We start from the raw sequence: 21,359 nt of genomic DNA, 5'->3' as shown, positions 1-21,359 counted from the left end.
TCAGCCGGCCTTCCCGCTCCTCCTGCCCTCCCTCTCTCGGGCCCTTTGCTTAATTTCCTATTAACTGCTGATAAATCCAATTAAACCGCCGTTCTAATTAGGGACAGCTGCCGGCTCTGCAAGTCGGGGAAGGGGGGGGGGTGCCCCCTGAGTGTGTGTGTGTGGGGAGAACAGACGCTCTCTCGGCTTCTCGGCACCCCATACCAGCATCGTTGCCCAATGAGCAAGTAAACTGGTTTTGCTTCAGCATTGTGGGGGTGCCCCTTGAGGATCTGGGGAGGGGGCTCTGGTCTTGAGTTCCTTAGGTCGCTGGATGAAGAGATGCGACCCAAGCCCTAGCTGTTTCCGCCCCCCTCCCATATGTGTTAGGCAGATCTCAAGGAGGGATGGGGGCAAAAGGTTTGATTTGTGTGTGGTGGTCGAACAGGGGCTGGGGTGGGTGGAGGTGGAGTGGAAGGCTGTGGTCTGCTGCTTATTGCAGCCCAAGCATGATTGAAGGGGTGCTGCCTGAGCCTTCCTTTATGACCCTGCGGTTCCCCCAGGAGTCCAGGACAGTCGAGCAAAGGGAACAGGAAACAGGGCCCGGTTCTGCAGCGAGTCCTCTCCTGTGCTTCCCTACCCCCACCACACCTCAGCCTTCTGGAAGGAAGGGGGGCGCACCCTTCCCGGGCCCTCCTCTTCCCTAGACCAGCTGAGCCTCTGTCCTCCACCCTCCCACCCCCGCCGCCAGCAGCAGATGGTGCCTGGGCTCCCGCTGCCAACCTTGCTAGGCGGTGCCAACCTCAGGCCTGGCAAAAGAGAAGAGGATCTCCTGGTTAGCCAGGCTGACCCTCCCCCATCCGCCATCAAGCTCAAGACCTCTGCCTACTCCACTCCAGCGACCACCCCCGGCTGCCTCTCACTGGTCCGCTCCCAGGTCCCCAAACTCCTCGTCTCCTTCAGCTCCCTTTCCTACACCTTCCCGCTCCCTGCTCCCTGCCACCTGCCACCTGCCACCCGCCACCCTGACTAAGGCCAGTATATTTGCATTTCTACATATGCAAATAAAATATTTGCATACAGCGCGCCGCAGCGGGGGTCTTCCTGCGAGCCGGTTAGCTGTCTGCCCCGAGCCCTCTCATTCCTCCATACCTGTCAGGGCTAGGGCGGGGGGCCGCGCAGGAGGGGTTAAGCCCACGGGCGTTGCTAGCTTGGTTCCCTGAGGACACCGGGAAGTGTTGCCATGGAAACAGCACGCACCCCACTCCCTCCCAGGCCTAGGGTCTTGGGCTCCTTGTCTCTGGTTCTCTCCTCTCCCCCCAACCCCGCCCCATTTCTCGCTCTCCAACCAAGATCTTGCATCGCCCCCTGGCGGCCCAGCTCGGCACTGAGCCAGGTTTGCGGCTAAACTGCCATGAGCTAGGTGACCTACCCTGTTACTGGATTTTGTTCCAGCCGCAGCGGCTTGGGGGTGGTGACCCCAGCCCTGGTCCCTTTTCTTTATTGACTACTTCGGCCTGGCCTGGCAGAAGTACCTGTCTTCCCACCTCCCACCAGCCTCAGCGCAGGTGGGTTTCGGGTTACCCGATGGTAGTGAAATGAGACGGAGAGGATTTTCTACCACTTCGTAAGCCCTCCCTCTTTCCTCAGTCACCAGTTAAAGAACAAACTTTTCATACTTTTCAAAACTTTAATAAATTCGCAACATTCAACAGTTCGCCTCCCATGCACCTTTGCACCCCAGGGCACCTCCTAATGGAGATGTTTTCTTCTTTTTCCAACTCTCAAAGGCTGGAACTGAGGGATTGCGGAAAAGGCTGCCCGAGGCACCAGTATCCGACGCAGTAGGCCGGGGGAGGAGGGCGGGAACCAGTCCCTTTCCAGGAGCCCAGCACGCTCTGGCGAGCCTTTCCACTCCTCCCTTACCCGGCAGGATAGTTGTTTTCGCCCCTTTCCGCTTCAACCTCTCCTGGGCCTGCCCAGAACGGGGCTTGGGTATCTCCCGCCAGCAGGCGCCTGCACACCTAAATCTCCTCCAGGAAGTCGGTGGGGAACAGCCCCACCTTGCGGCCGGTGTAGACTTTGACGTAGCCGCCAGCTTCATCTCCTTTCTGCACCACGATCTAAAAGATTAAAGGATTAGGGAGGAGAGAAATCAAGGGAAAACACTGGAGAGGGGAGCAGGGGTGCCCGGAGTAATGGAGGCCCATCCTAGTCCCATTAATGGGTTAAGATCTGCAAGGAGTGTGGTTTACAGAGAAGACTCCCAGCCTGAGGTTGGATTGGGGCACCAGAGCTACGTGGTCTTTTTTTTTTTTTTTTAACCTGGTCCTTCTTGAGAGTGATCTGTCCTATCTCGCGGTTCCCCACGAAGGATCTCGTTACCCGGTGCACACGTTCTCCAGACCGGACCCGAATGATGAAGTTTGGAGGGAAAAACCCGACCTTCTCTCCTATTTTCCCCTAGAGGAGATGGTAGGGGGAATCAGTCTTTCAATCTCAGGTTCTAACCCCATGTGCCACTCTAGCCTCGGTCATTTCTCTTACCCGCCACCACTCCTCATTGGAGTCATCAATAACTGTGATCTTCTCTCCAGGCCTGGCAGAGGAAGGGAGGGGCCTTTGAGATTTAGAGGCCTTATATATCCAGTCCCTTAGATGTACCCAGCTCCAGCCCCAATAAGCTCCAAGCCCTGAGTACCCCTTTCCTTTCCCACAAGGAGCTGGGCTCTCCTCTCTCCACTCCCAGTACACCCCATCCCAATCTTAAGGCCTCTCACGGGAAATCCAGGTCGTCCTTCTCCAAGGCTTTGAACCGATAGAGAGCCACAAAGTAATGAGACTGCTGGAAGCCAGGCTGCTTGTGCTGGGGGTGAAAGGAGGTGATGAGTCTCAGGACTCCTCTGTCCCACAATGGGGAGCAGGAGTCCAAGGCAGGGGCATTCTCCACATTCTACAAGGAGTGTATTATTGGTTGTGGGTTGTTTAAGGTGGTAGAGAAGGCAGGCGAATGGTAATGGGAACCCACAAAAAATGAGCTTTTGCTGAGGCCACAAGTGGTGTTAGAATTTGGTTAGGGAGAGGACTGGGGTCCCTGCAGGGAGAAAGGAGCCTCACTTTGTCATCAGGTATCTTCTTTTCAGCCTTCTTATCCCCTTCAGATTTTCCTGGGATGGGAAACACCAACAAATTGTCTCTGGATTCCGGAAGGTAGCCTTTATTCTCTTACCCTTATGTTGCAGGGCCTCCTTTATCTCCAAACATGGCATGCCCCTTTGCCCTCCCTTCCTTGTGCTACAGCAGAGCCCTTGACCTTCCTCCATCTTTATGGATGGAGGTCTCACTCACCGTCCTGGGGTTTGCCTTCCTCTGGTCTGGTAGACTCTGGCTCCTCTTCCATCATGGCTGCTAGAGGCTGGAGGGGGCACCAGAGTTAGGAAGATGTTGTCTTGGGAACCCATGCTTGCCCTGGCTCTCCAGTCGGGCCAGAGAACTATAGAATAATAGGATCTCAGGGTTGGAAGGAGCCTTGGAATATGTATTCAACCACCTGCACAATGCAGAGACTTTCTCTAAAACATCTGAGCTGGTGGGCCAAGTCAAGTCTCCCTCCATCGCCATCTATCCCTCCTCTACCTTCCTCCACCTCCCTCCACCCAGTATCCCTGTAACTTTTAGTTATTGGTCCTGATTTGCCTTCTGGAGAAATATAGAACAAATATAATCTCTTTAAAGATCTGAGGACAGCTGCATGTCCTTCCTATCTTTTCTTCTCTAATCCTTCTCAGTCCCTTCAAATCATTCCCCAAGATTCCAATTCTATGTCCTTTACTATAATGTCTGCCCTTAAAAATACTTCAGTGTGTAAGAGAAATATGGGCAGCACAGTTTTTATAATTCCCTTAAGAAAATAGAATCCGAATGTGCAAGCCTTCCTGGATGCAGCCAAATCACATTGTTAGTGCCTTACAGTCATAGCTCACTCCACAGAAATCCCTAATTTGCACCCAACCTCCATATCAACTATTTTGAAGCCAAATCTCTAGTTCTGTTTTTGTGCAGTTGATTTGTTGTTTTGATTCAAAAACAGGCATGTACATTTTTCTGTACAAAATTTCATATTAGTTCTTGGTCTTCCAGTCTATAAAATTTTTGAATATATTACTCAATGTATGTTTTCCCTTCTAGGTTTCCTACACATTTGATGGGTACACCATATCTTCATTTGCATCAGTGAAAAAAGTGTTCATAGGTGACGACCATGGACCAAATCATGTTATGAGGCATCAGAAATCTCCCTTTAGCTGGATACTCCTTAAAGGACCAGGATCCTTTGGCTACTGTCATTCAATCAATTTTAGGAATCCATCTAATTGTAACCATTATGTACATGAGTTCATCCACGTTGTCCAGAAAGATATAAGAATATGCTAACAAATTCCTTGCTGAACTGCATGCAAATCTATAGCATAATGAGTCTAGTAATTCTATTACAAAAGGAAATGAACCTATTTTTGGTTCTAGCTTTGAGCCTCAATTACCTCATCTACAGAATAAATGGGTCAGACCAGATGATCTTCATGGACCCATGCATGACTCTAGAATTACTTGGCAAGTTCTGTTACCCAAATCCAAAAGTTCTTGCCTCTGTTGTCCAGCAATGCCAGGGGGCCTGGGACCTAGCCTCCAGTTGGTTATGGTGGTTAATCTGACAATTTCAGAAGGCAGTTCCTGGAGAAAAGGCATGCTAGGTCAGGAGTTCTTAACCTGAGGCCCTCGAAAATTACATGCAAAAATTTGTCTGTTGGGTTATGTGCAATTGTGGGGGAAAGTATCCCTAGCTTCTTTCAGCTTTCCAGAGAGGAGACAGGCTCTGTTCCATGGGGTCTCTGGGGGGGACCTCAGTAAGAAGATACGGTGCTCACATTTTTCTTATCTGCCTGTCCTTTCTTCCGTTCCTTGTTTGCCATGATCACCCCAGTGCGCAGAGTTTCAAACACAGGATCATTACGATTTGCAGCAGCTGGTGGGAATGGGAGAAGAAAGAAGACATTACTAGGGAGGCAGGGAAAGGCTTGGAGGAGAGAGACCTCTTAAGTAAAGAAGAGGTGGGATTGTGTGTGTGTGTGTGTGTGTGTGTGTGTGTGTGTGTGTGTGTGTAGGATTAGGGAAGTTGTCATCTGGGCATACCTAGGTCATCAATCTATAAAGAGCTGTAAAATGTAAAAACATCACTGGAAATGTAATGTGATGGAGAAAAATATTTACCACACTCCTTCCAGGCAGAGCATCATATGATGTTGGAAAGATAACTTCGCTAAGTTGCTTGGGAGTTGGGGAATGTTTAGAATCACGATTATCTTTCTAAGGAGAATGGTCCTTTAACTGCTGGCTTTTTTGTACCACTGAGTGTGCAAGTATGTGCCGGGTGGGGTGCTACCATCAGTGGGTTCTTTTGTTTTACACCCATGCTCCTCATAGAATTCAGCCTCTCCTCCAAATAAATGGGCAATATGTCAAATAATACATTTTATGGGCTGCCAAATCATGACTGCCCAGGATTTCCATAGCTCTTGGTCTGGCTTTGAGTCTGGCATTCTTCTGTAATGAGGATGAGGACAGTCTAGAATCCTTGTTCACTTAGAGGTGATTTTGTGTATGAAGAGCACAGATTGGAACTTAGGCAGATGAAAATTTCAGTCTTGGCTATGTCTCTCTTTTTAAAAGATTTTATTTACTGTGTTTATAGAGAGAAAGCAGGGGAAGCGAGAAGTATCAACTCATAGTTATTCAATGGTTGCTTATCATATGTGCCTTGACTAGGCAAGCCCAAAGTTTCAAACAGGCGACCTCAGTGTTCCAGGTCAATCTATCCACTGCACCACCACAGACCAGGTGGCTCTGTCTCTTGTTAGCTGTGTGGAGACCTAGCTAAATCTTATTTTCCTCAGCTATCAAATAGGGGAATATTGACTCTGCATCTAGGATGGCTATACTATTAGGTTGAGAGAGAACCATGGGATATAGATCTTTCTGTTTCAGAATCTGGTTTCTAAACCTAGAGGTGATGCTGAAACCATCTCTAAGCCTTCCCGTTCCCTCAGGTTCCACATGGGTCACTTACAGAGGTCTTTGACACAAGCGTATTGCTGGTTGCTGTAGAGTGGGGAGCTATAGGCCCGATGGAAACCAGGGGGCTGTAGGGTAGGAGGGGATGGGAGAAAGCATTAGAGAGAACAAGGTAGGGCCCAGAACCCCATCTCTCCCATAAGTGCTCATCCCTTCTTCAAGTAAGTGATGGGCTGAGAAAGAAAAGCAGGAAAATGGAGGGGATGACCAGAGGAGGGACTGGCAAGGGGGTAGCTGGCAACACGTTCCCTCTCTTCTCTTTTCCCAAAGCCTACTCACGATCTTGCCGAAGCATCTCTGCATCTCCACGTAGGACTGACAGTGTTCGTGGATGTTAGTTTTGCAGTTCTTACAGCGAAGCCCAAATTTGTTGTTGACTTGAGAGAGGGGAGAACATTCAGGTGAGGTTCCTGTTTCTCTTTCCCTTTGTACTGTTGCTGCTCCTCTAGCTCTTAGGTCCTTTTCTGTCTGGGACCCAATACTCTCAAGTCTCTAACAGTATTTCCTTAAAGCCAAAGCTTGCCACAGCCTGTCTACTATGAAAACACTCCTTCCCTATGCCCCTTCCCAGTCCCCTGCCCTCAACATCACATGCTCCCTACTTCCCTTCGTGACTCACGCACAATCATCCTGGCACAGACATCACAGAACTTAGGCTTCTTGAAGAAGTGATCTTTGAATTTGTGAGGCTTATCATTGACAAGCTTAGGAGGTTCTAGGGGTTGCTCCTCTTCATCCTCCTCTTCTTCCTCCTCTTCCTCATAGATGTAATAGATGGGCCCACCCCCGGCTCCCACTGCCTCCCCATTGGCCTGAGGCTCTGGGGGAGGCTCCATCTCCTTTGTCCCAGTAGACTCCTTCCTGAATAACTGCTTCAGCCGTTGTAGCTGAGGGGGAAGGGAGGGAATGGAGGAAACCCAGTGTTAATGAAGGAAACCTGATATTAAAAGAATTGTCACGATCTCTGGGGTAGGTAAGGCTGAAGCTAACTAGACATTTTCTAGCCTGGGGCTAGGGGCACATCCCAGGATTGGGCGGTATTGATAACTGCAGATGCTGGCAAGCATTCTTTCCTACAATAAAGGAGTCACATACAAATGAGATCAATTCAAGCACTTCGAGGGCTGCAATGGTCTCCAGCTCCCCATATCTGGTGGTCAGAGGCCCAGACTCACCCTATTTTGCCGAGTCTTTGCTGGGAGAGAGGGCTTAGGGGACTCCAGAACCTCCTTTTCTGTCATCCTGTAAGAGGTTGGACTCCACTATGACATGTGATTCCTGACTGCCATCCCTCCCCACCCAACACCTTATTCCTGTCCCTTCAGTAGGGAGTCCTTGAAGGGAAGGCTTTGGGAGAAATTTTATTAGATATCTTTCATAGAGTTCATGAATAGGAAGATCCCATGGAGGTCCAGAGGAGAACTTCCCAACTAGTTCCTCAATCCAATACCCATCTTTCCTTCTACTCTGAGGGGCAATCCCCAAGTTTATAGCCCCAACACCGTGCTCAAGCCCCCTGGCCGAGGGGTTTTCCCACATGTTCTTTGTTTCTCCTGGGAACCTATGGGCACTAGTGACATGACAAACATTTTCCTAGATTGCCTTTCTTCAAGAGGTTGGATGTGTGGAGAGGTGGGCTGGGACATTTGTTCTTCCTATTTCTTTCTTGAGCCATGGGGGCCCAGTGCCTAGTTCCCAGCCTGCCTCAGGTCTCAGCTATTTTAAGTTTTCAGAGTAATATGAGCCTCTCCTTCCCTTACTACTCCTTTCCCTTGACCCCCCCCCCCCCACACACACACACACCCTCCAATCCTAACTCTTTGTCCTGGAATAGAATAATTTCACTCCTAAAACCCAAACTACTCATAGACAAGGAGAGAAATGAAGCAGCTGAATGGACTATGGATTGGGGAAGCTGGGGTGAGCGGTCCTGGAAATGGAAAGAGGATGAAGTGACAACTCACGTTTGGGGTTCCCTGTAAGTCCAGTCTGTGGAGGGGGATGGTGGCACCGGAGGAGAACTGGTCCTCTGCGTTGGGGGCTAAGCCCCCCCAGTGCTGTCTGCACCCACACGGCTCTCCAGCTCGTATTTGTAGACCTAGCCGCCTGCCTTGGTGTCAGAGCTGAAATGACAGGACTGGAGGAAAGTGAACAGCTGAGTGACACAGCTGACACAGAGAAATTGGACACGGGGAAGTCTGGGCCTGGGCTGGACTGAACCCGAACTCCTCCTATCCCCCAGAGCTGCTGTTCTTAGTTTTTGAGAGAGAGAGACAGGAAGGGAGAAAGACAGAGGAAGGACAGAGATGAGGAGCATCAACTTGTTGCTTCACTTGAGCTCAGAGCTGCTGGTCTTTAATTTTTCACTCCGGTGTACAAGTCTGTACTGACTAAATTCAGGAGGGGACGGTGTTCAGGTTGATTACTCATTTGGGTGATTTCAGATAACTGAAGGTAAAGACGAATTATAAACAGCTTTCCCATCCCCCTTTTCCCAAGGTCCCAACACCTCCTTCCCAGCTCTACCCTCCCCAGACCTACTTTTGGAACTAAGCCTTCAACTTCTCAGCCATTGTCTTCTTGTGGCCATATGTTTTTATACCATCAAGCATCCATTTAACCTCAAACCTTTAGGAAGGAAAGGGCTGGGAATTGGTGAAGAAAGAGAAATTTGAATTTTTAGAGCTCTCCTATCAGCCAGACTAGATTGCTTTCTTCTCTGTGGGAAGTTGGAGGGATACCTTCCTGCCATCCTGTCAGAGAGTAAAGAACATGTTAGTGCTGCTTTGTTCTCTCCAGCTGTCCCCAGAGGCATGTTTCTCCCTAGTCTTCTAAAATCTTGTGCTTGGGGTAAATGGACTGCTAGGAGCTAGGAAAAAAAAAAAAAAGCCCAGCTGGGTGCCTCTGGGTGAGTGAGGGTCTAATGATCAGGTAGTAATGGTCTCAACACTGGACAGAAGGCTCCTAATAGCTGCCACACAGGGAGCTTTTATCATCTGTAAGTAATATCCCCATTCCCCATGAGAACTGCAAACTCCCGGAGGTGGTAAGAGAGCCAGGCCTCACGCCCCAAGTCATTTTGATTCCCTGATTCCATCTCCCTCCTCTGATGCCCCAGCATATGAACTGATGGGTTGGTGAGTTATCTGGCATTCTTATCTCACAGGCACGCAGCCTTCTGCTCTGTGCACGACATGGCTGAAAAGGGAGATACACCCTCTCAGAGGGGAGTAATTTGGAGGTGGCAATGCAGTGCTACTTTATCCCTTGTATCTAAAGAAGTAAAGGATTATGTTGGAGGTTGGGTCAGACAAGCTTCAGAGGAGCCTAGCTAGAGATATGGCTACACGGACCCAAGAGATTTCCAGGGCAATGTTCTCTATCATTTCTGCTTTTTCTCTCTCTCTTTAAGGGGTTGGTGAGATTGAAAAGGGACTGCTGGATAGTTCTCGGTCTACAGGCTTTTTAATGACTCTGGTCTGACAGGCTGAACAACAGGTTATCTTTGAGAAGCCTGAGACAGGAAAAATTTCATCCCGCAGGAAGGTTACTTCGGCTCTTCACCTCTCTTCAGCCGCACAGGACAGGGACTGCTGAACACTTCGGGGTAATGTGGCATCTTTGACTGCAAGTTTAGCTGATGGAGCTTTATGTAGGAAATGTCCACTTCTGCTCCTGCCAGGTAGAATCCAATCCTGTGGCTTTTGGATTAAAGAAAGGCCCACAACTCCCTGATTTTCAGCAGACTGGATAGACAAGTAAGAGGCCAGAATCCAACCCATTTTCTGGACCTCACTCCTCCACAGCTCAGCCTTGAGGACCCTAAAAGAGTGTCACAGAATAGGGTTCTCAGGTCACCTTTAGTTCAACTCTCTTATTTTACTGGTGAGAACTCAAGAGCTCCGGAGGTGAGAGGTGGTATGCCTGATGAACCAATTAGTGGCAGCTGGGAGAGCCCAGAACCAAGGTCCCATAAGAAATCCAGCACCCTATCGGAATTATGTGTGAGAAGTATGGGACACAGGGAATCGTGTTAGGAAGATATGTGTTCATATGCTAGAAACGTCATCCAAACCCACATCAAATCCCTCAACTCTATGGGGCTGTACTTACCCTGGACTTCCAACACCTACCCACACCAGGGCGGCAAAAGAAAAACAGGAACTGATGTCCAGTGACAGATTTTTTTTTATATTTAAAAACAAAATCAACTTCCCCCCTAACAACCCCCAAACAAAAAAAAAATCAGATTAAATAAAATTTACAGTGAATATACCCAGCAAACATCTGTATGTGCAATGAAATATTGTGTCTGTCACTGCTGCATGGACCTTGAACAAACAATGTGCAAGTGTTTCTGGAGCTGGGGCCAGGGTTAGCTCTGTGAGGTTGGGGGGACAAGGTGGCTGAGAGGAAAGGTACATCAATTTCATTTTTCTTAATTCTGTCCATATAAATATATCCAAAAAGACCAAAAAAGAAAAGGGAGCTTGGGATGGTAGGGAAATAGGAGAACAGGGGAGTGTAGGACCCTCCCAATTCTACCTGAACAAAAAATATGAAAGAAATTCATTTCATGGAGGGAGAAGAGATAGAAAATGATAGAAGAGGATGGGAAGAAGGAGAAGCAGAGGGAGGCCAACCAGGGAAAAAGAGGGAGGACCCATGGCAGGGGAGGACGAAGAAGTCCAGTGCCAGTGTGTCTGTCTGCCCTATCTTCAGTCCTACTGTCTCAGGCTCCAGTTTAGTGTCCGTCATCTTCCTTTCTCCCTCTGTCCATAGTCTGTCAGGGTGCCTCAACTCCCTCCCCACCCCTCTTGTGCAAGTCCCTTCCCTTCCTCTGTTTATTGGGAGCTGGCTCGCTCCAGGATCCTCAGGTCATAGTTCTTTTTGGCCACTCGAAGTTTGAAGCGACTCACGGAGTTGTTGAGGCGAAGGGAGGCATTTTGGGCAGCCAGGGGGCTGGGGAACACAGCCACGATGGTGTACAAGGCAGCAAGGTCTGCATGGCGGCCATTCTCCGCAGTCCCACTATTATCTCCCCCACCCCCACCAGGCAGCCCCTGAGCATCCTTGAGCCACTGGATCTTGGCGCCAGACATGGCGAGCTGAGTGAAGAGTTTGTCCGCTTCAGTTCGAGTGATGCCTTCAGGGAGATCTGTCACTTCCAGCACCCGCCCCAGGACTGGAAAGGGAGGAAAGAGGACATGGTTATGAGAGGGTTAGAGTAGGAAAGACTAGACAGCAGCCCAGCAGAGAAGTATCCAGTTGACCAAGTCTGTATATAATGTCCTCAAATGCCCGGCCTTTCCTACTTAGCTCTTTTCTCCTTCCCTAATCAACACAATTCCCCACCATCCAGACTGATCAAGGCAACTAGGAGAGACAAAGGAACCTTTCCCTTCCAGCAGAGAGACGTTGGCAAGAAGAGGCTAGAAAGCGGAATCCCAGATTTAAGATTTGGAGTCTCATACTTCCGTTATCTCACAGGGAGCTGTTACTGTGAAGAAGTATGGCTTTTACTGATGTCCTTTCACAAAGTCAATATAGCCTAATCTGAAATACGTTCTACAGATCCATAGCTCACTTTTACCACCATCCTCCCCAGGACCTGGAATAGCTTGGTAAGGAGGAAAGGAGGATGAAGATATTTCACTTCTTTAGTTTCTCCTTGCTCATAGTACAAACGGCTCCCATTTCCACTCCCAACCCTAAGCTGGCTTTCCCCAGCCACCTGGGGCTGATAATGTAGGGCTAGAGGGGTGAGCACATTCTCTTGGGGATTTAGCATCCTGTCACTCACCAACATCTGTTGTCCCCAGGTCAGTGGAGGCAGATTTGAGTGCTTGTCTCTTGTTCCGGTTTCCATGCTTCAATCCAGTCTGTCCCTTCAACATTGAAAGATAATGTTCATCTGGGTAAATAGCATCGACTGCCTTGCATCCCAGTGTCTGTCTGAAAGATTAAGGAGCAGGACCAACCCATGGATCCTAACACACCTGGCAGTCAGACTGACCAGCAAGTGGCCACTGAGAAAGAGATCCTCCCTCCTGGCTCTGGGGTAGGGTGGAAAGAATGAGTACTGGAAGGCACCTCCCACTTTGTCCATTGTCTCTGTTGTCTGCCTTGTCTACCTTGCTGGCTGAGGTGGATAGGTCAGAGATGGGAACCCAGATGGGAAGGGGTATCTGATGGTCCTAAGGCTGATGTTGGACACCCTTACCTGGTGCACTGCATAAGTTGACTGGCTGTGGAGCAAAGGAGGGCAGATGGACAGATTGTACTGTAATGGCTGACCCAAGAGGGAGTAGCGCCCATCACCTAGGAAGGAAGAGCAGATGCTTTTCTGGGAGTTTGAACTTCACAATATGATTTTTATGAGATTTTAGGGGGCTTTGGAGATGGATACTATTCCTACATTTTCTGTAATAGGAGTGCCCATGTGACTGATTTAAGAGTTGTTTCTCTTATAAACACCTTAGCTCTCAGCTATATCTCAGACAAATAGGGCTATTAGGTTCACTTACCCTTGAAAGACTGTCTATTGTAGACAAAAGGCCCTAGAGGAAACCAACAAACCCTTATGAATGTCTTTTATTTCTTATACAGATTTTTCCCTACTCCAAACCCAGAGATCAAGCTTCTGATTCATGTCAGAATATGGATTAGTGGCCTGACCTGTGGTGGCGTAGTAAAGCATCAACCTGGAATGCCAAGGTCGCTTGTTCGAAACCCCGGGCTTGCCCAAGTTAAGACACATAAAGAAGCAACTATGAGTTGATGCTTCCTGCTCTTCTTCCCATGCCTTTCTCTCTCTAAAATAAAATAAAATCTTAATTTTTTTAATTTATTGATTTTTAGAGAGAGGAGAGAGAGGGAGAGACAGAAGGAGAGAAAGGAGAAGCAGGAAGCATCAACTCCCATATGTGCCTTGACCAGGCAAGCCAGGAGTTTCAAACTGGTGACTTCAGTGTTCCAGGCCGACATTTTATCCACTGTGCCACCACAGGTCAGGCAAATAAAATCTTAAAAGAAAAGAAAAGAAGAATACAGAGTAGTAGACAAGAGCACGGACTTGGAGCCAGACTGCTCGGGTTCAGATCCTGGCTCTGTAACTGAAAATGGGATATTGGGTATGTTTCCCCCTCATTAGTGTTGCTGGGAAGGTTAAATAAATATGATAGGTAAAGCACTTATAGCAATGCTTGATACATACTAAGCACTATAAGTGTTAGCTATTAATATTGATAAATATACTTCAGATCACTTTAAAGTTTTAAAATCATATTCCCATCTTATTTTTATATTGTTTGTGACAACCAAAGCAGAAATCAGATAAGATGATTCCCTTCATATGTGTGATTAAGCCTATTCCATGGATTAGAAAACTGATACCTGGTTCTAAGTTTAAGTAATGTGTTCAACATTATAAAGCTATGTAGTGGTAGAAGTAGAATTTGACCCCAAGTCTTTTAACTTCTATTAAAAAAAATTTTTTTTATATATAAATTGAGAGGCGGGGAAGCAGAGACAGACTCCCTCATGCACCCAACCAGGATCCAGCTGGCAAGCCGCCTACAGGGTGATGTTCTGCCCTGCTGAGCTGCTGCTCTGTTGCTCGGCAACCAAGCCACTTCAGTGCCTGAGGCGAGGCCATGCAGCCATCCTCAGCCCAGGGCCAACTTTGCTAGAACCATTTGAGCCAAGGCTGCAGGAGGGGAAGAGAGAGAGAGACAGAGAAAGAAAGAGATGGGGGCAGAAGTGGAGAAGCAGATGGTCACCTCTCCTCTGTGCTCTGACTGGGAATCAAACCCAGGACTTCCACACACTGGGCCGACACTACCGCTGAGCCAACTGGCCAGGGCCATCTTTTAACTTCTAAAACCATACTGTTTCTGATACACCTCATAGTCCTAGGCCTCAGACTCAGTATGGATGGGTTGAACTCTTTGGTTCCTTTGAAGATTCAGTGAACTTCTTTTCCCTGGCTCACAGTCACCTTACTTGGTAGTAAATACTAAATATATAAATTGAGATCTGCAGCAAGTTAACTATGGGCATCTCTAAAGAGGGGTAAGTGTCCTTGGCCTGCCTGACCTGTGGTGGTGCAGTAGATAAGAGTGTCAATCTAGAACCCTGAGGTTTGTGGTTCAAAACCCTGGGCTTGCCTGGTCAAGGCACATATGGGAGTTGATGCTTCCTGCTTCTCTTCCCTTTCCTCTCTCTCCTCTCTCTAAAATAAAAAAAAAGTGTCCTTGACCTAAACAAGGGTGTTAACAGTTGGCTCCCAGAGTTGGATGACTAGCCACACTGGCTGCCTGCCTGTTGCTACCCTCTCAATCTCCCCACTTGGGAATGGGATGTGAAGGATGAATTTGACAGCCGACATCCCCATTCTAACCGCTTACCCTGTGCTGGACCCCCAGGCCGGGAGAACTGTGTGAGGACAGGAAGGGGACTGAGTCCTGTGCAGACACTGCTGAGGCTGCTGACAGGAGAGGGTCCTGGAGACTGGGTAGGAGATGTCACAGGGCTGCTGCTCATCTGTGTGTTAGCCTGTGGGAGAGAAGAGTACATATCATATAAACACCAATCATATTACTCTCTAGATACTCCTATGGCTTGGCTTAAAATTTACTTCCCTTAGGAAACTTCTCTTAATGAACTCTGCCAAGTCAGACTGCTCTTTCAGACTGCCCCTTAGTCCCTACTTAGTATTACTATTTTACTATCCACTTTTTAAAATACTGTTTTAAGCCTGACCAGGTGGTGGTGCAGTGGATAGAGCGTTGGACTGGAATGCGGAGGACCCAGGTTCGAGACCCTAAGGTCACCAGTTTGAGCGCGAGCTCATCTGGCTTGAGCAAAAAAAGAAAAAAAGCTCACCAGCTTGGTTGGACCCAAAGGTCGCTGGCTCGAGCAAGGGGTTACTTGGTCTGCTGAAGGCCCGCAGTCAAGGCACATATGAGAAAGCAATCAATGAACAACTAAGGTGTCGCAAGGAAAAACATGATTGATGCTTCTCATCTCTCTCCGTTCCTGTCTGTCTGTCCCTGTCTATCCCTCTCTCCGATTCTCTCTGTCTCTGTAAAAAAAAAAAAAAGTACCCAGGGCAAGACATGGGTACTGCTTAATCAATTCTGGTCGCCTCCTTGCCAAGACACCGCTGAGTTGCAGGACTCACCTGGGGGCCACTGTCAGGATTGTACAGGTCTCCAGGTTTCTGTCCACGCTGGTCCATGCTGTAATATTTACAGTGACTCCACTGGACCATGGATGGGTTCTGGGGAGGCTGGGGTCCATTAGGGACATTGAGCTGCATGACTACCACACCTGGTCCAGAAGGTGACACTCCTGAGTGGCAGGAAGAAAGCAGTTGGTTGTGAATTCGAATTATATTTTGGTCTGTCAGCTAACCCTGAGTAGGAAAGCCAGTAAACAAATCCACCAACTCTCTTCACGGTTACTTAAACTGTGTCCTGCCAGGAATCTGAGATAGTTGCTGATTTGGTTTCTAACTCCCTCTCCCCAAACCAGTGGAAGTTTGAGTGGAAGGGACATAAGTCCCAGATGCCAGTGTTCTCCTGACCTTTATCTGGTAAGGGGTACTTTGGTATGTTTGGCAGAAAACTGCTCCATTCTGTCAAACTTGTGAATTATCAAATGACCAAGTTAGACTGCTCAAATATCTAGGCATGGTACAGACTCCAGGCTGGGGTTTGGGCGAGGCTACAGGCAAGTGCAGGTTTTTCTGGTAAGAGCTGCAGATAAATTAGTGATCTCTGGTGGTTCTGGAGAGGATGAATTTACACAGCTTCACCAAGCCAGACTGAAAAGGTATGTCTTGGACAAGAGTAGGGTGAGTTGGAAACATTTCAAGCAGAGAGAATGGCAGAGATGTATGTCATATTCAGGAAATGACAAACAATTCAAGGTGCTAAGGCATAGGGCACTATGTAAAGTAAGTAGCAGGAGATGACATACATCTGCTTATTTATTCAGCAAACATTTATCAAACATTTACTATGTGCCAGTTCTTATGCTGGGCACTGGGTGTAAAACAAACAAAACTGGTCCCTGCCTTCATGGGATGGACAGTCTATTAGGGAATTAGACATTAAGTAAATAGTTGGTGTCAAGAGTATGAAGCATATTCTGGTGAGGGTCTTTATTCTGTAGTGTTGGGAATAGGATTTGTGCTTCAGAGAGCAAACTCAAGTGGCTGAATGTAAGATGGCTGAGGGGAAGGAGAGACTAGAGGCAGGAAGACCAGCCAGGAAGCTATGGAAATTCAATGAGGAGGTTCTGAATCAGAGCAGGGATAGCAGGAAGGAGTGGGAGGATCAGATCCTCTCTGAACTTTTCACTAATACGATCCTGAGGTTTTAGTACAGGCAACCACTGAGAGCCTTCCCTTCTCACAGGCTGGGGGAAAGAAAGGGCTCAATGAGCAGGAACATTAAGTCTTGAATCTTCCTCACGGTGAAAAGTAAGGTCAGGGGTTAAAGAGCTATTCGATAGACAGTCACTGCTGGGAGAAATAGGCAGGAACTCTGCTTCCCCACAGGGAACGGTCCAGTGTGAGAGCTTGCTCTTGGCCTCCTAGGACATATTTCTGTAAAGGGGCAGGCTGACTCCATGTATGTGTGGTGGCAGAGAAACGGGCCAAGGCTTGCTAACTCAAAAACCTGCTGCAGTGCTGCAGTTTTCATGGCTCGGTGCTCTGGGCTGCCACTGCCGCTGCTATCACACTGCTTCCTGTGACAGGAAATGTTGCAGCCTCTGCCCTGGGCACCAGTCCTGCTGGGAAGTGAGTGTGATTGCTTTTCTCAGGTAGCATCAGTCACGGGAAGGAAAAGAATCAGCAGGAGGCCTGAAAGAATCGCTCAGGAGACACAGCATCTGCAATGTCCTATTCCCCAGTCGATTTGTGTCCCCCACCAGGTTTCATCTAATCAAAGAGCACAAATACTCAGAGGGACAGGCTCATACCTCTCCAAACCTTTTCAAGGGGCACAGGGTATTCATCAACATGGCTTGTAGAAGGACCATAGGAAAATTACACAGTTGTAGAGTGTCATACATTTAATACTCCCCCCCTTATTATAGTTGCTTTGGGCATTTCATTTTCCCATCCTAAGATCCCCACCTGCTCCAACATCCTCTACCAACAAAATTGCAATTGACCTTATTCAAACATCTCATTGCTACCTGAGGGGACCAAGGCAAAAATAATCAAATCTACAGCTTTCCTGGAAGGCAGTTCATAATCTGAGCCTAATGCTCAGGGCCAAGAAAGAGTGGAGGATATGCGAGTGTGGAGGATGTGCGTGTGGATATGCGTGTGGAGGATGTGTGTGGAGGATGTGCATGTGGAGGATATGCGTGTGGAGGATATGCGTGTGGAGGATGTGCGTGAGGAGGATGTGCGTGCGGAGGATGTGTGTGGAGGATGTGCGTGGAGGATGTGCGTGTGGAGGATATGCAAGCGTGGAGGATGTGCGTGTGGAGGATGTGCGTGCGGAGGATGTGTGTGGAGGATGTGTGTGTGGAGGATGTGCGTGTGGATGTGCATGCGGAGGATGTGCGTGCGGAGGATGTGTGTGGAGGATGTGCGTGTGGATGTGCGTGTGGAGGATATGCAAGTGTAGAGGATGTGCGTGTGGATGTGCGTGTGGAGGATATGCAAGCGTGGAAGATGTGCGTGTGGAGGATATGCGTGGAGGATGTGCATGTGGAGGATGTGCGTGTGGATGATATGCTAGTGTGGAGGATGTGCGTGAGGAGGATGTGTGTGGAGGATGTGCGTGTGGAGGATATGCAAGTGTAGAGGATGTGCGTGTGGAGGATATGCGTGGAGGATGTGCGTGTGGAGGATGTGTGTGTGGAGGATGTGCGTGCGGAGGATGTGTGTGGAGGATGTGTGTGGAGGATGTGCGTGTGGAGGATGTGTGTGGAGGATATGCAAGTGTGGAGGATGTGTGTGGAGGATATGCAAGTGTGGAGGATGTGCGTGTGGAGGATGTGTGTGGAGGATGTGTGTGGAGGATGTGCATGTGGAGGATGTGCGTGGAGGATGTGCGTGTGGAGGATATGCAAGTGTAGAGGATGTGCGTGTGGAGGATGTGTGTGGAGGATGTGCGTGTGGAGGATATGCAAGTGTAGAGGATGTGCGTGTGGAGGATGTGTGTGGAGGATGTGCGTGTGGAGGATATGCAAGTGTAGAGGATGTGCGTGTGGAGGATGTGTGTGGAGGATGTGCGTGTGGAGGATGTGAGTGGAGGATGGGCGTGTGGAGGATATGCAAGTGTAGAGGATGTGCGTGTGGAGGATGTGTGTGGAGGATTTGCGTGTGGAGGATGTGTGTGGAGGATGTGCGTGTGGATGTGCGTGGAGGATGTGCGTGTGGAGGATGTGCGTGTGGATGTGCGTGGAGGATGTGCGTGTGGAGGATATGCGTGTGGAGGATGCGCGTGTGGAGGACGCGCGTGTGGAGGATATGCAAGTGTGGAGGGTGCGTGTGGAGGAAGCGCGTGTGGAGGATATGCAAGTGTGGAGGGTGCGTGTGGAGGACGCGCGTGTGGAGGACGCGCATGTGGAGGACGCGCGTGTGGAGGATATGCAAGTGTAGAGGATGTGCGTGTGGAGGGTGCGTGTGGAGGACGTGCGTGTGGAGGACGTGCGTGTGGAGGATGTGTGTGGAGGATGTTTGTGTGGAGCATGTGAGTGTAAACAAGGTGGTGGAAGCTCTTTCTAATACCAACATGTCGACATAAGGAGCTGTTAGGGGATAAAGGGAAGGGGAAAAGAGAACAAAGTCCTCATATTATTTTCTCTGATTCCCAACAAAAACAAAGCCAGAGTTATCAGTCACAGCTTCAGTTCTGAGCCCCTTCCCACAAGTCCTTCCCTTCTGGCCTGGAGCATTGTTCCTTCACTCAGCCAAGGACACAGAGTACTACTCAGCTGATGAGCTGATTTTTATGCTTCTCTTCCTCAAGCCAGAAGCCCTGGCATTCGTTAGCAGCTGAACTGTCGCTACTTCTTAATGAACGTGGCAATAAAAAAAACCTACCCCACTGCCCAGTGACAGCACTTCCATATAATCAGGTGGGAGGAAGAAGCCTGCACTGGAGTGGGAAGAGGGAGAAGGGGCTTGAATAAGGAAATCAATTTCAGCTTGAAAGCTCTGAAAGGAGAGGGGACGTGTGAATGGCTTTTTAAGTGGCATCATTAAACCTGGGCAGAAAGGTCGATTGGGCAGAGCAAACCACATAAATACAAACAGATGACATTTATGTCTGGTAGAATTGGTTTTTGTTTAGTTGGTTTTTTAGAATCACTGAGGTAGAAGACCGATAAGGCTTCTTCCTTACCACCAGGAATCAAATCTATGGAAAGGAATGTCTAGAGAAATAAAATCCACAGTCATCTTTCCCAAATTACAGAATATAATCCAAAAGTATCTGGTCTTTTTTCCTTTTTTGATGGGGGAGAGAGATTTCTTCAGGGATTGGGGGGAAAAAGACTCAGCCTTGGTAACCCCTCAGCTACCAACAAGCCAGTCAGTAGGAGAGGCTGTTGTGTGTATGTGTCTCACTCGGCCACACTGTTGTGTCACTGTGAGTTGGGAGAGTGGGTAAAGGTGTCACTGCCATATCATGTCTGTGTGTATCTCCCCCAGACCAGCATATCTGAAGAAACCTCAAGAGACCTGCAAGTCATCATTTTAGTGGTAAAAAAGTGTTTTTGGGGGATACAGTTATATCTGATATCACAATGGAGGAATTAAGGTCCAGGCCTGGGTATAAATTGGGCAACTACAAAAATGTATTAATAAACCAGAACAGTTGTTCCAGGAACAGCCAATCCTAATCCCTGCCTTTATTTTTGGAAAAGTGACCATGTTGCTACATGACAGAAGGGCTGGTGACCGCTCTCTGAACGTGATACAGCAGCCTCTGTGGGCTATGCTGGTCTTCTATCTTCCCAGTAAAGGGTAAATTGGAAAGGAAGACAGAGGAGGTACTTTTTCTACATCCTCTTACATTTTTTTTTTAAATACAGGAACAAGATAGAGTCAGAGAGAGGGATAGATAGGGACAGACAGACAAGAATGGAGAGATGAGAAGCATCAATCATCAGTTTTTCATTTTTGACACCTTAGTTGTTCATTGATTGCTTTCTCATATGTGCCTTGACCACGGGCCTTCAGCAGAACGAGTAACCCCTTGCTTGAGCCAGCGACCTTGGGTCCAAGCTGGTGAGCTTTTGCTCAAGCCAGATGGCGACCTTGGGGTCTCGAACCTGGGTCCTCAGCATCCCAGTTTGATGCTCTATCCACTGCGCCACCGCCTGGTCAGGCTCCTCTTACATTTTTATGAGCAGGGATTGAAGACTTTAAAAGTCAGTGCTATTGTGAATATGGTCTCTTAGATGGGACATAGGGTCCCATCAGCTAGGAAAAGTACAAGCGGTCAGTCAGATGCCTAGGATCAATTAGGGTAGCTAGGAAGACAGGAAATATAACAGAAAGTTCCAGAGAAGCAAGGGAACTAGATGATAAAGAGGGTTTCCTCCATTTCTACTGATTAGGGAAGAGCCTAGATTATTTCCTTCCAATCCCAGTCCAGACCTCTAAGTGCTGCCAACTTTCAGAACAACGGCTATTTCAGCTTTCTTAACCCAACACTAGGTCCAGAGTAGGTAATAAGTTCTTTTTACTTGTTTTTTTTTCATATTCAAAGACCTTACATTTGAAGATGAACAGATGTGCCACCAAGGACAGTACATCCATAGGCACACACACACACTCATTTTAACAAGTAGGAAAAAATGCCCTGCGGTATCAAGCACCACCAAAAGCTACAGTGGTTCTTGGAGCTTGTTTCTACAATTTCCATACCCTGCTGGGAATTTCAAGGTCAACTGCCCCTGCGGACATCAGGAGAAACATCTAGAGAGGCCAATAATGTAATAAAGGGTAAGAGATGTTGAATTTAAAACCTCCCAGCCTGTGGGTGATCCATGTTTGGTCTGAATTAAGACAAAAGTAATTGTTTCTTTTTTTTTTTTTAATTTTTTTAAAAAATTTATTTATTCATTTTTAGAGAGGAGAGAGAAAGGGAGAGAGAGACAGAGAGGGAGAGAGAGGAGCGAGAGACAGAGAGAGAGAAGGGAGAGGAGCTGAAAGCATCAACTCCCATATGTGCCTTGACCAGGCAAGCCCAGGGTTTCGAACCAGCGACCTC

At 48.2% G+C, this 21,359-nt stretch overlaps 2 protein-coding genes across 47 annotated transcripts in view; both read right to left on the bottom strand.

The window, feature by feature from the left end:
• Positions 1-1,661: 1,661 nt before the first annotated feature.
• STAC3 (SH3 and cysteine rich domain 3) lies at positions 1,662-8,232 on the bottom strand. Of its 2 annotated transcripts, XM_066369445.1 has the most exons (12): positions 8,073-8,232; positions 7,284-7,350; positions 6,728-6,995; positions 6,388-6,485; positions 6,104-6,176; positions 4,905-5,002; positions 3,328-3,394; positions 3,097-3,146; positions 2,760-2,845; positions 2,527-2,578; positions 2,305-2,442; positions 1,662-2,102 (listed from the first exon to the last, which is right to left on the bottom strand). In XM_066369445.1, the coding sequence occupies exons 2-12, from the start codon at positions 7,347-7,349 to the stop codon at positions 2,004-2,006; spliced, it is 1,095 nt and encodes a 364-aa protein (XP_066225542.1). In that variant the 5' UTR covers position 7,350; positions 8,073-8,232; the 3' UTR covers positions 1,662-2,003. The 2 variants fall into 2 exon arrangements, with proteins under 2 accessions (XP_066225542.1, XP_066225543.1); XM_066369446.1 differs by lacking the exon at positions 7,284-7,350 and having other exon boundaries at positions 8,073-8,231.
• Positions 8,233-10,265: 2,033 nt separating this feature from the next.
• The window catches only part of R3HDM2 (R3H domain containing 2), a 223,684-nt gene continuing 212,590 nt past the window's right edge, over positions 10,266-21,359 (bottom strand). For 40 of the 45 annotated variants that reach the window (XM_066369420.1, XM_066369422.1, XM_066369421.1 and 37 more), the window contains 5 exons: positions 15,293-15,462; positions 14,517-14,664; positions 12,332-12,429; positions 11,912-11,996; positions 10,266-11,293 (listed from right to left, as the gene is read on the bottom strand). In XM_066369420.1, the coding sequence (XP_066225517.1) occupies positions 10,953-11,293; positions 11,912-11,996; positions 12,332-12,429; positions 14,517-14,664; positions 15,293-15,462 (842 nt within the window). In that variant the 3' untranslated portion in view covers positions 10,266-10,952. The remainder of the gene's footprint in view (positions 11,294-11,911; positions 11,997-12,331; positions 12,430-14,516; positions 14,665-15,292; positions 15,463-21,359) is intronic. The other 5 variants (XM_066369398.1, XM_066369442.1, XM_066369443.1 and 2 more) reach the window with 2 other exon arrangements.

Source organism: Saccopteryx leptura, chromosome 2 (assembly GCF_036850995.1).
Source record: "Saccopteryx leptura isolate mSacLep1 chromosome 2, mSacLep1_pri_phased_curated, whole genome shotgun sequence".
In the NCBI taxonomy this organism is placed as follows: Eukaryota; Metazoa; Chordata; class Mammalia; order Chiroptera; family Emballonuridae; genus Saccopteryx; species Saccopteryx leptura.
This window is presented reverse-complemented; position numbering and strand designations above follow the sequence as displayed.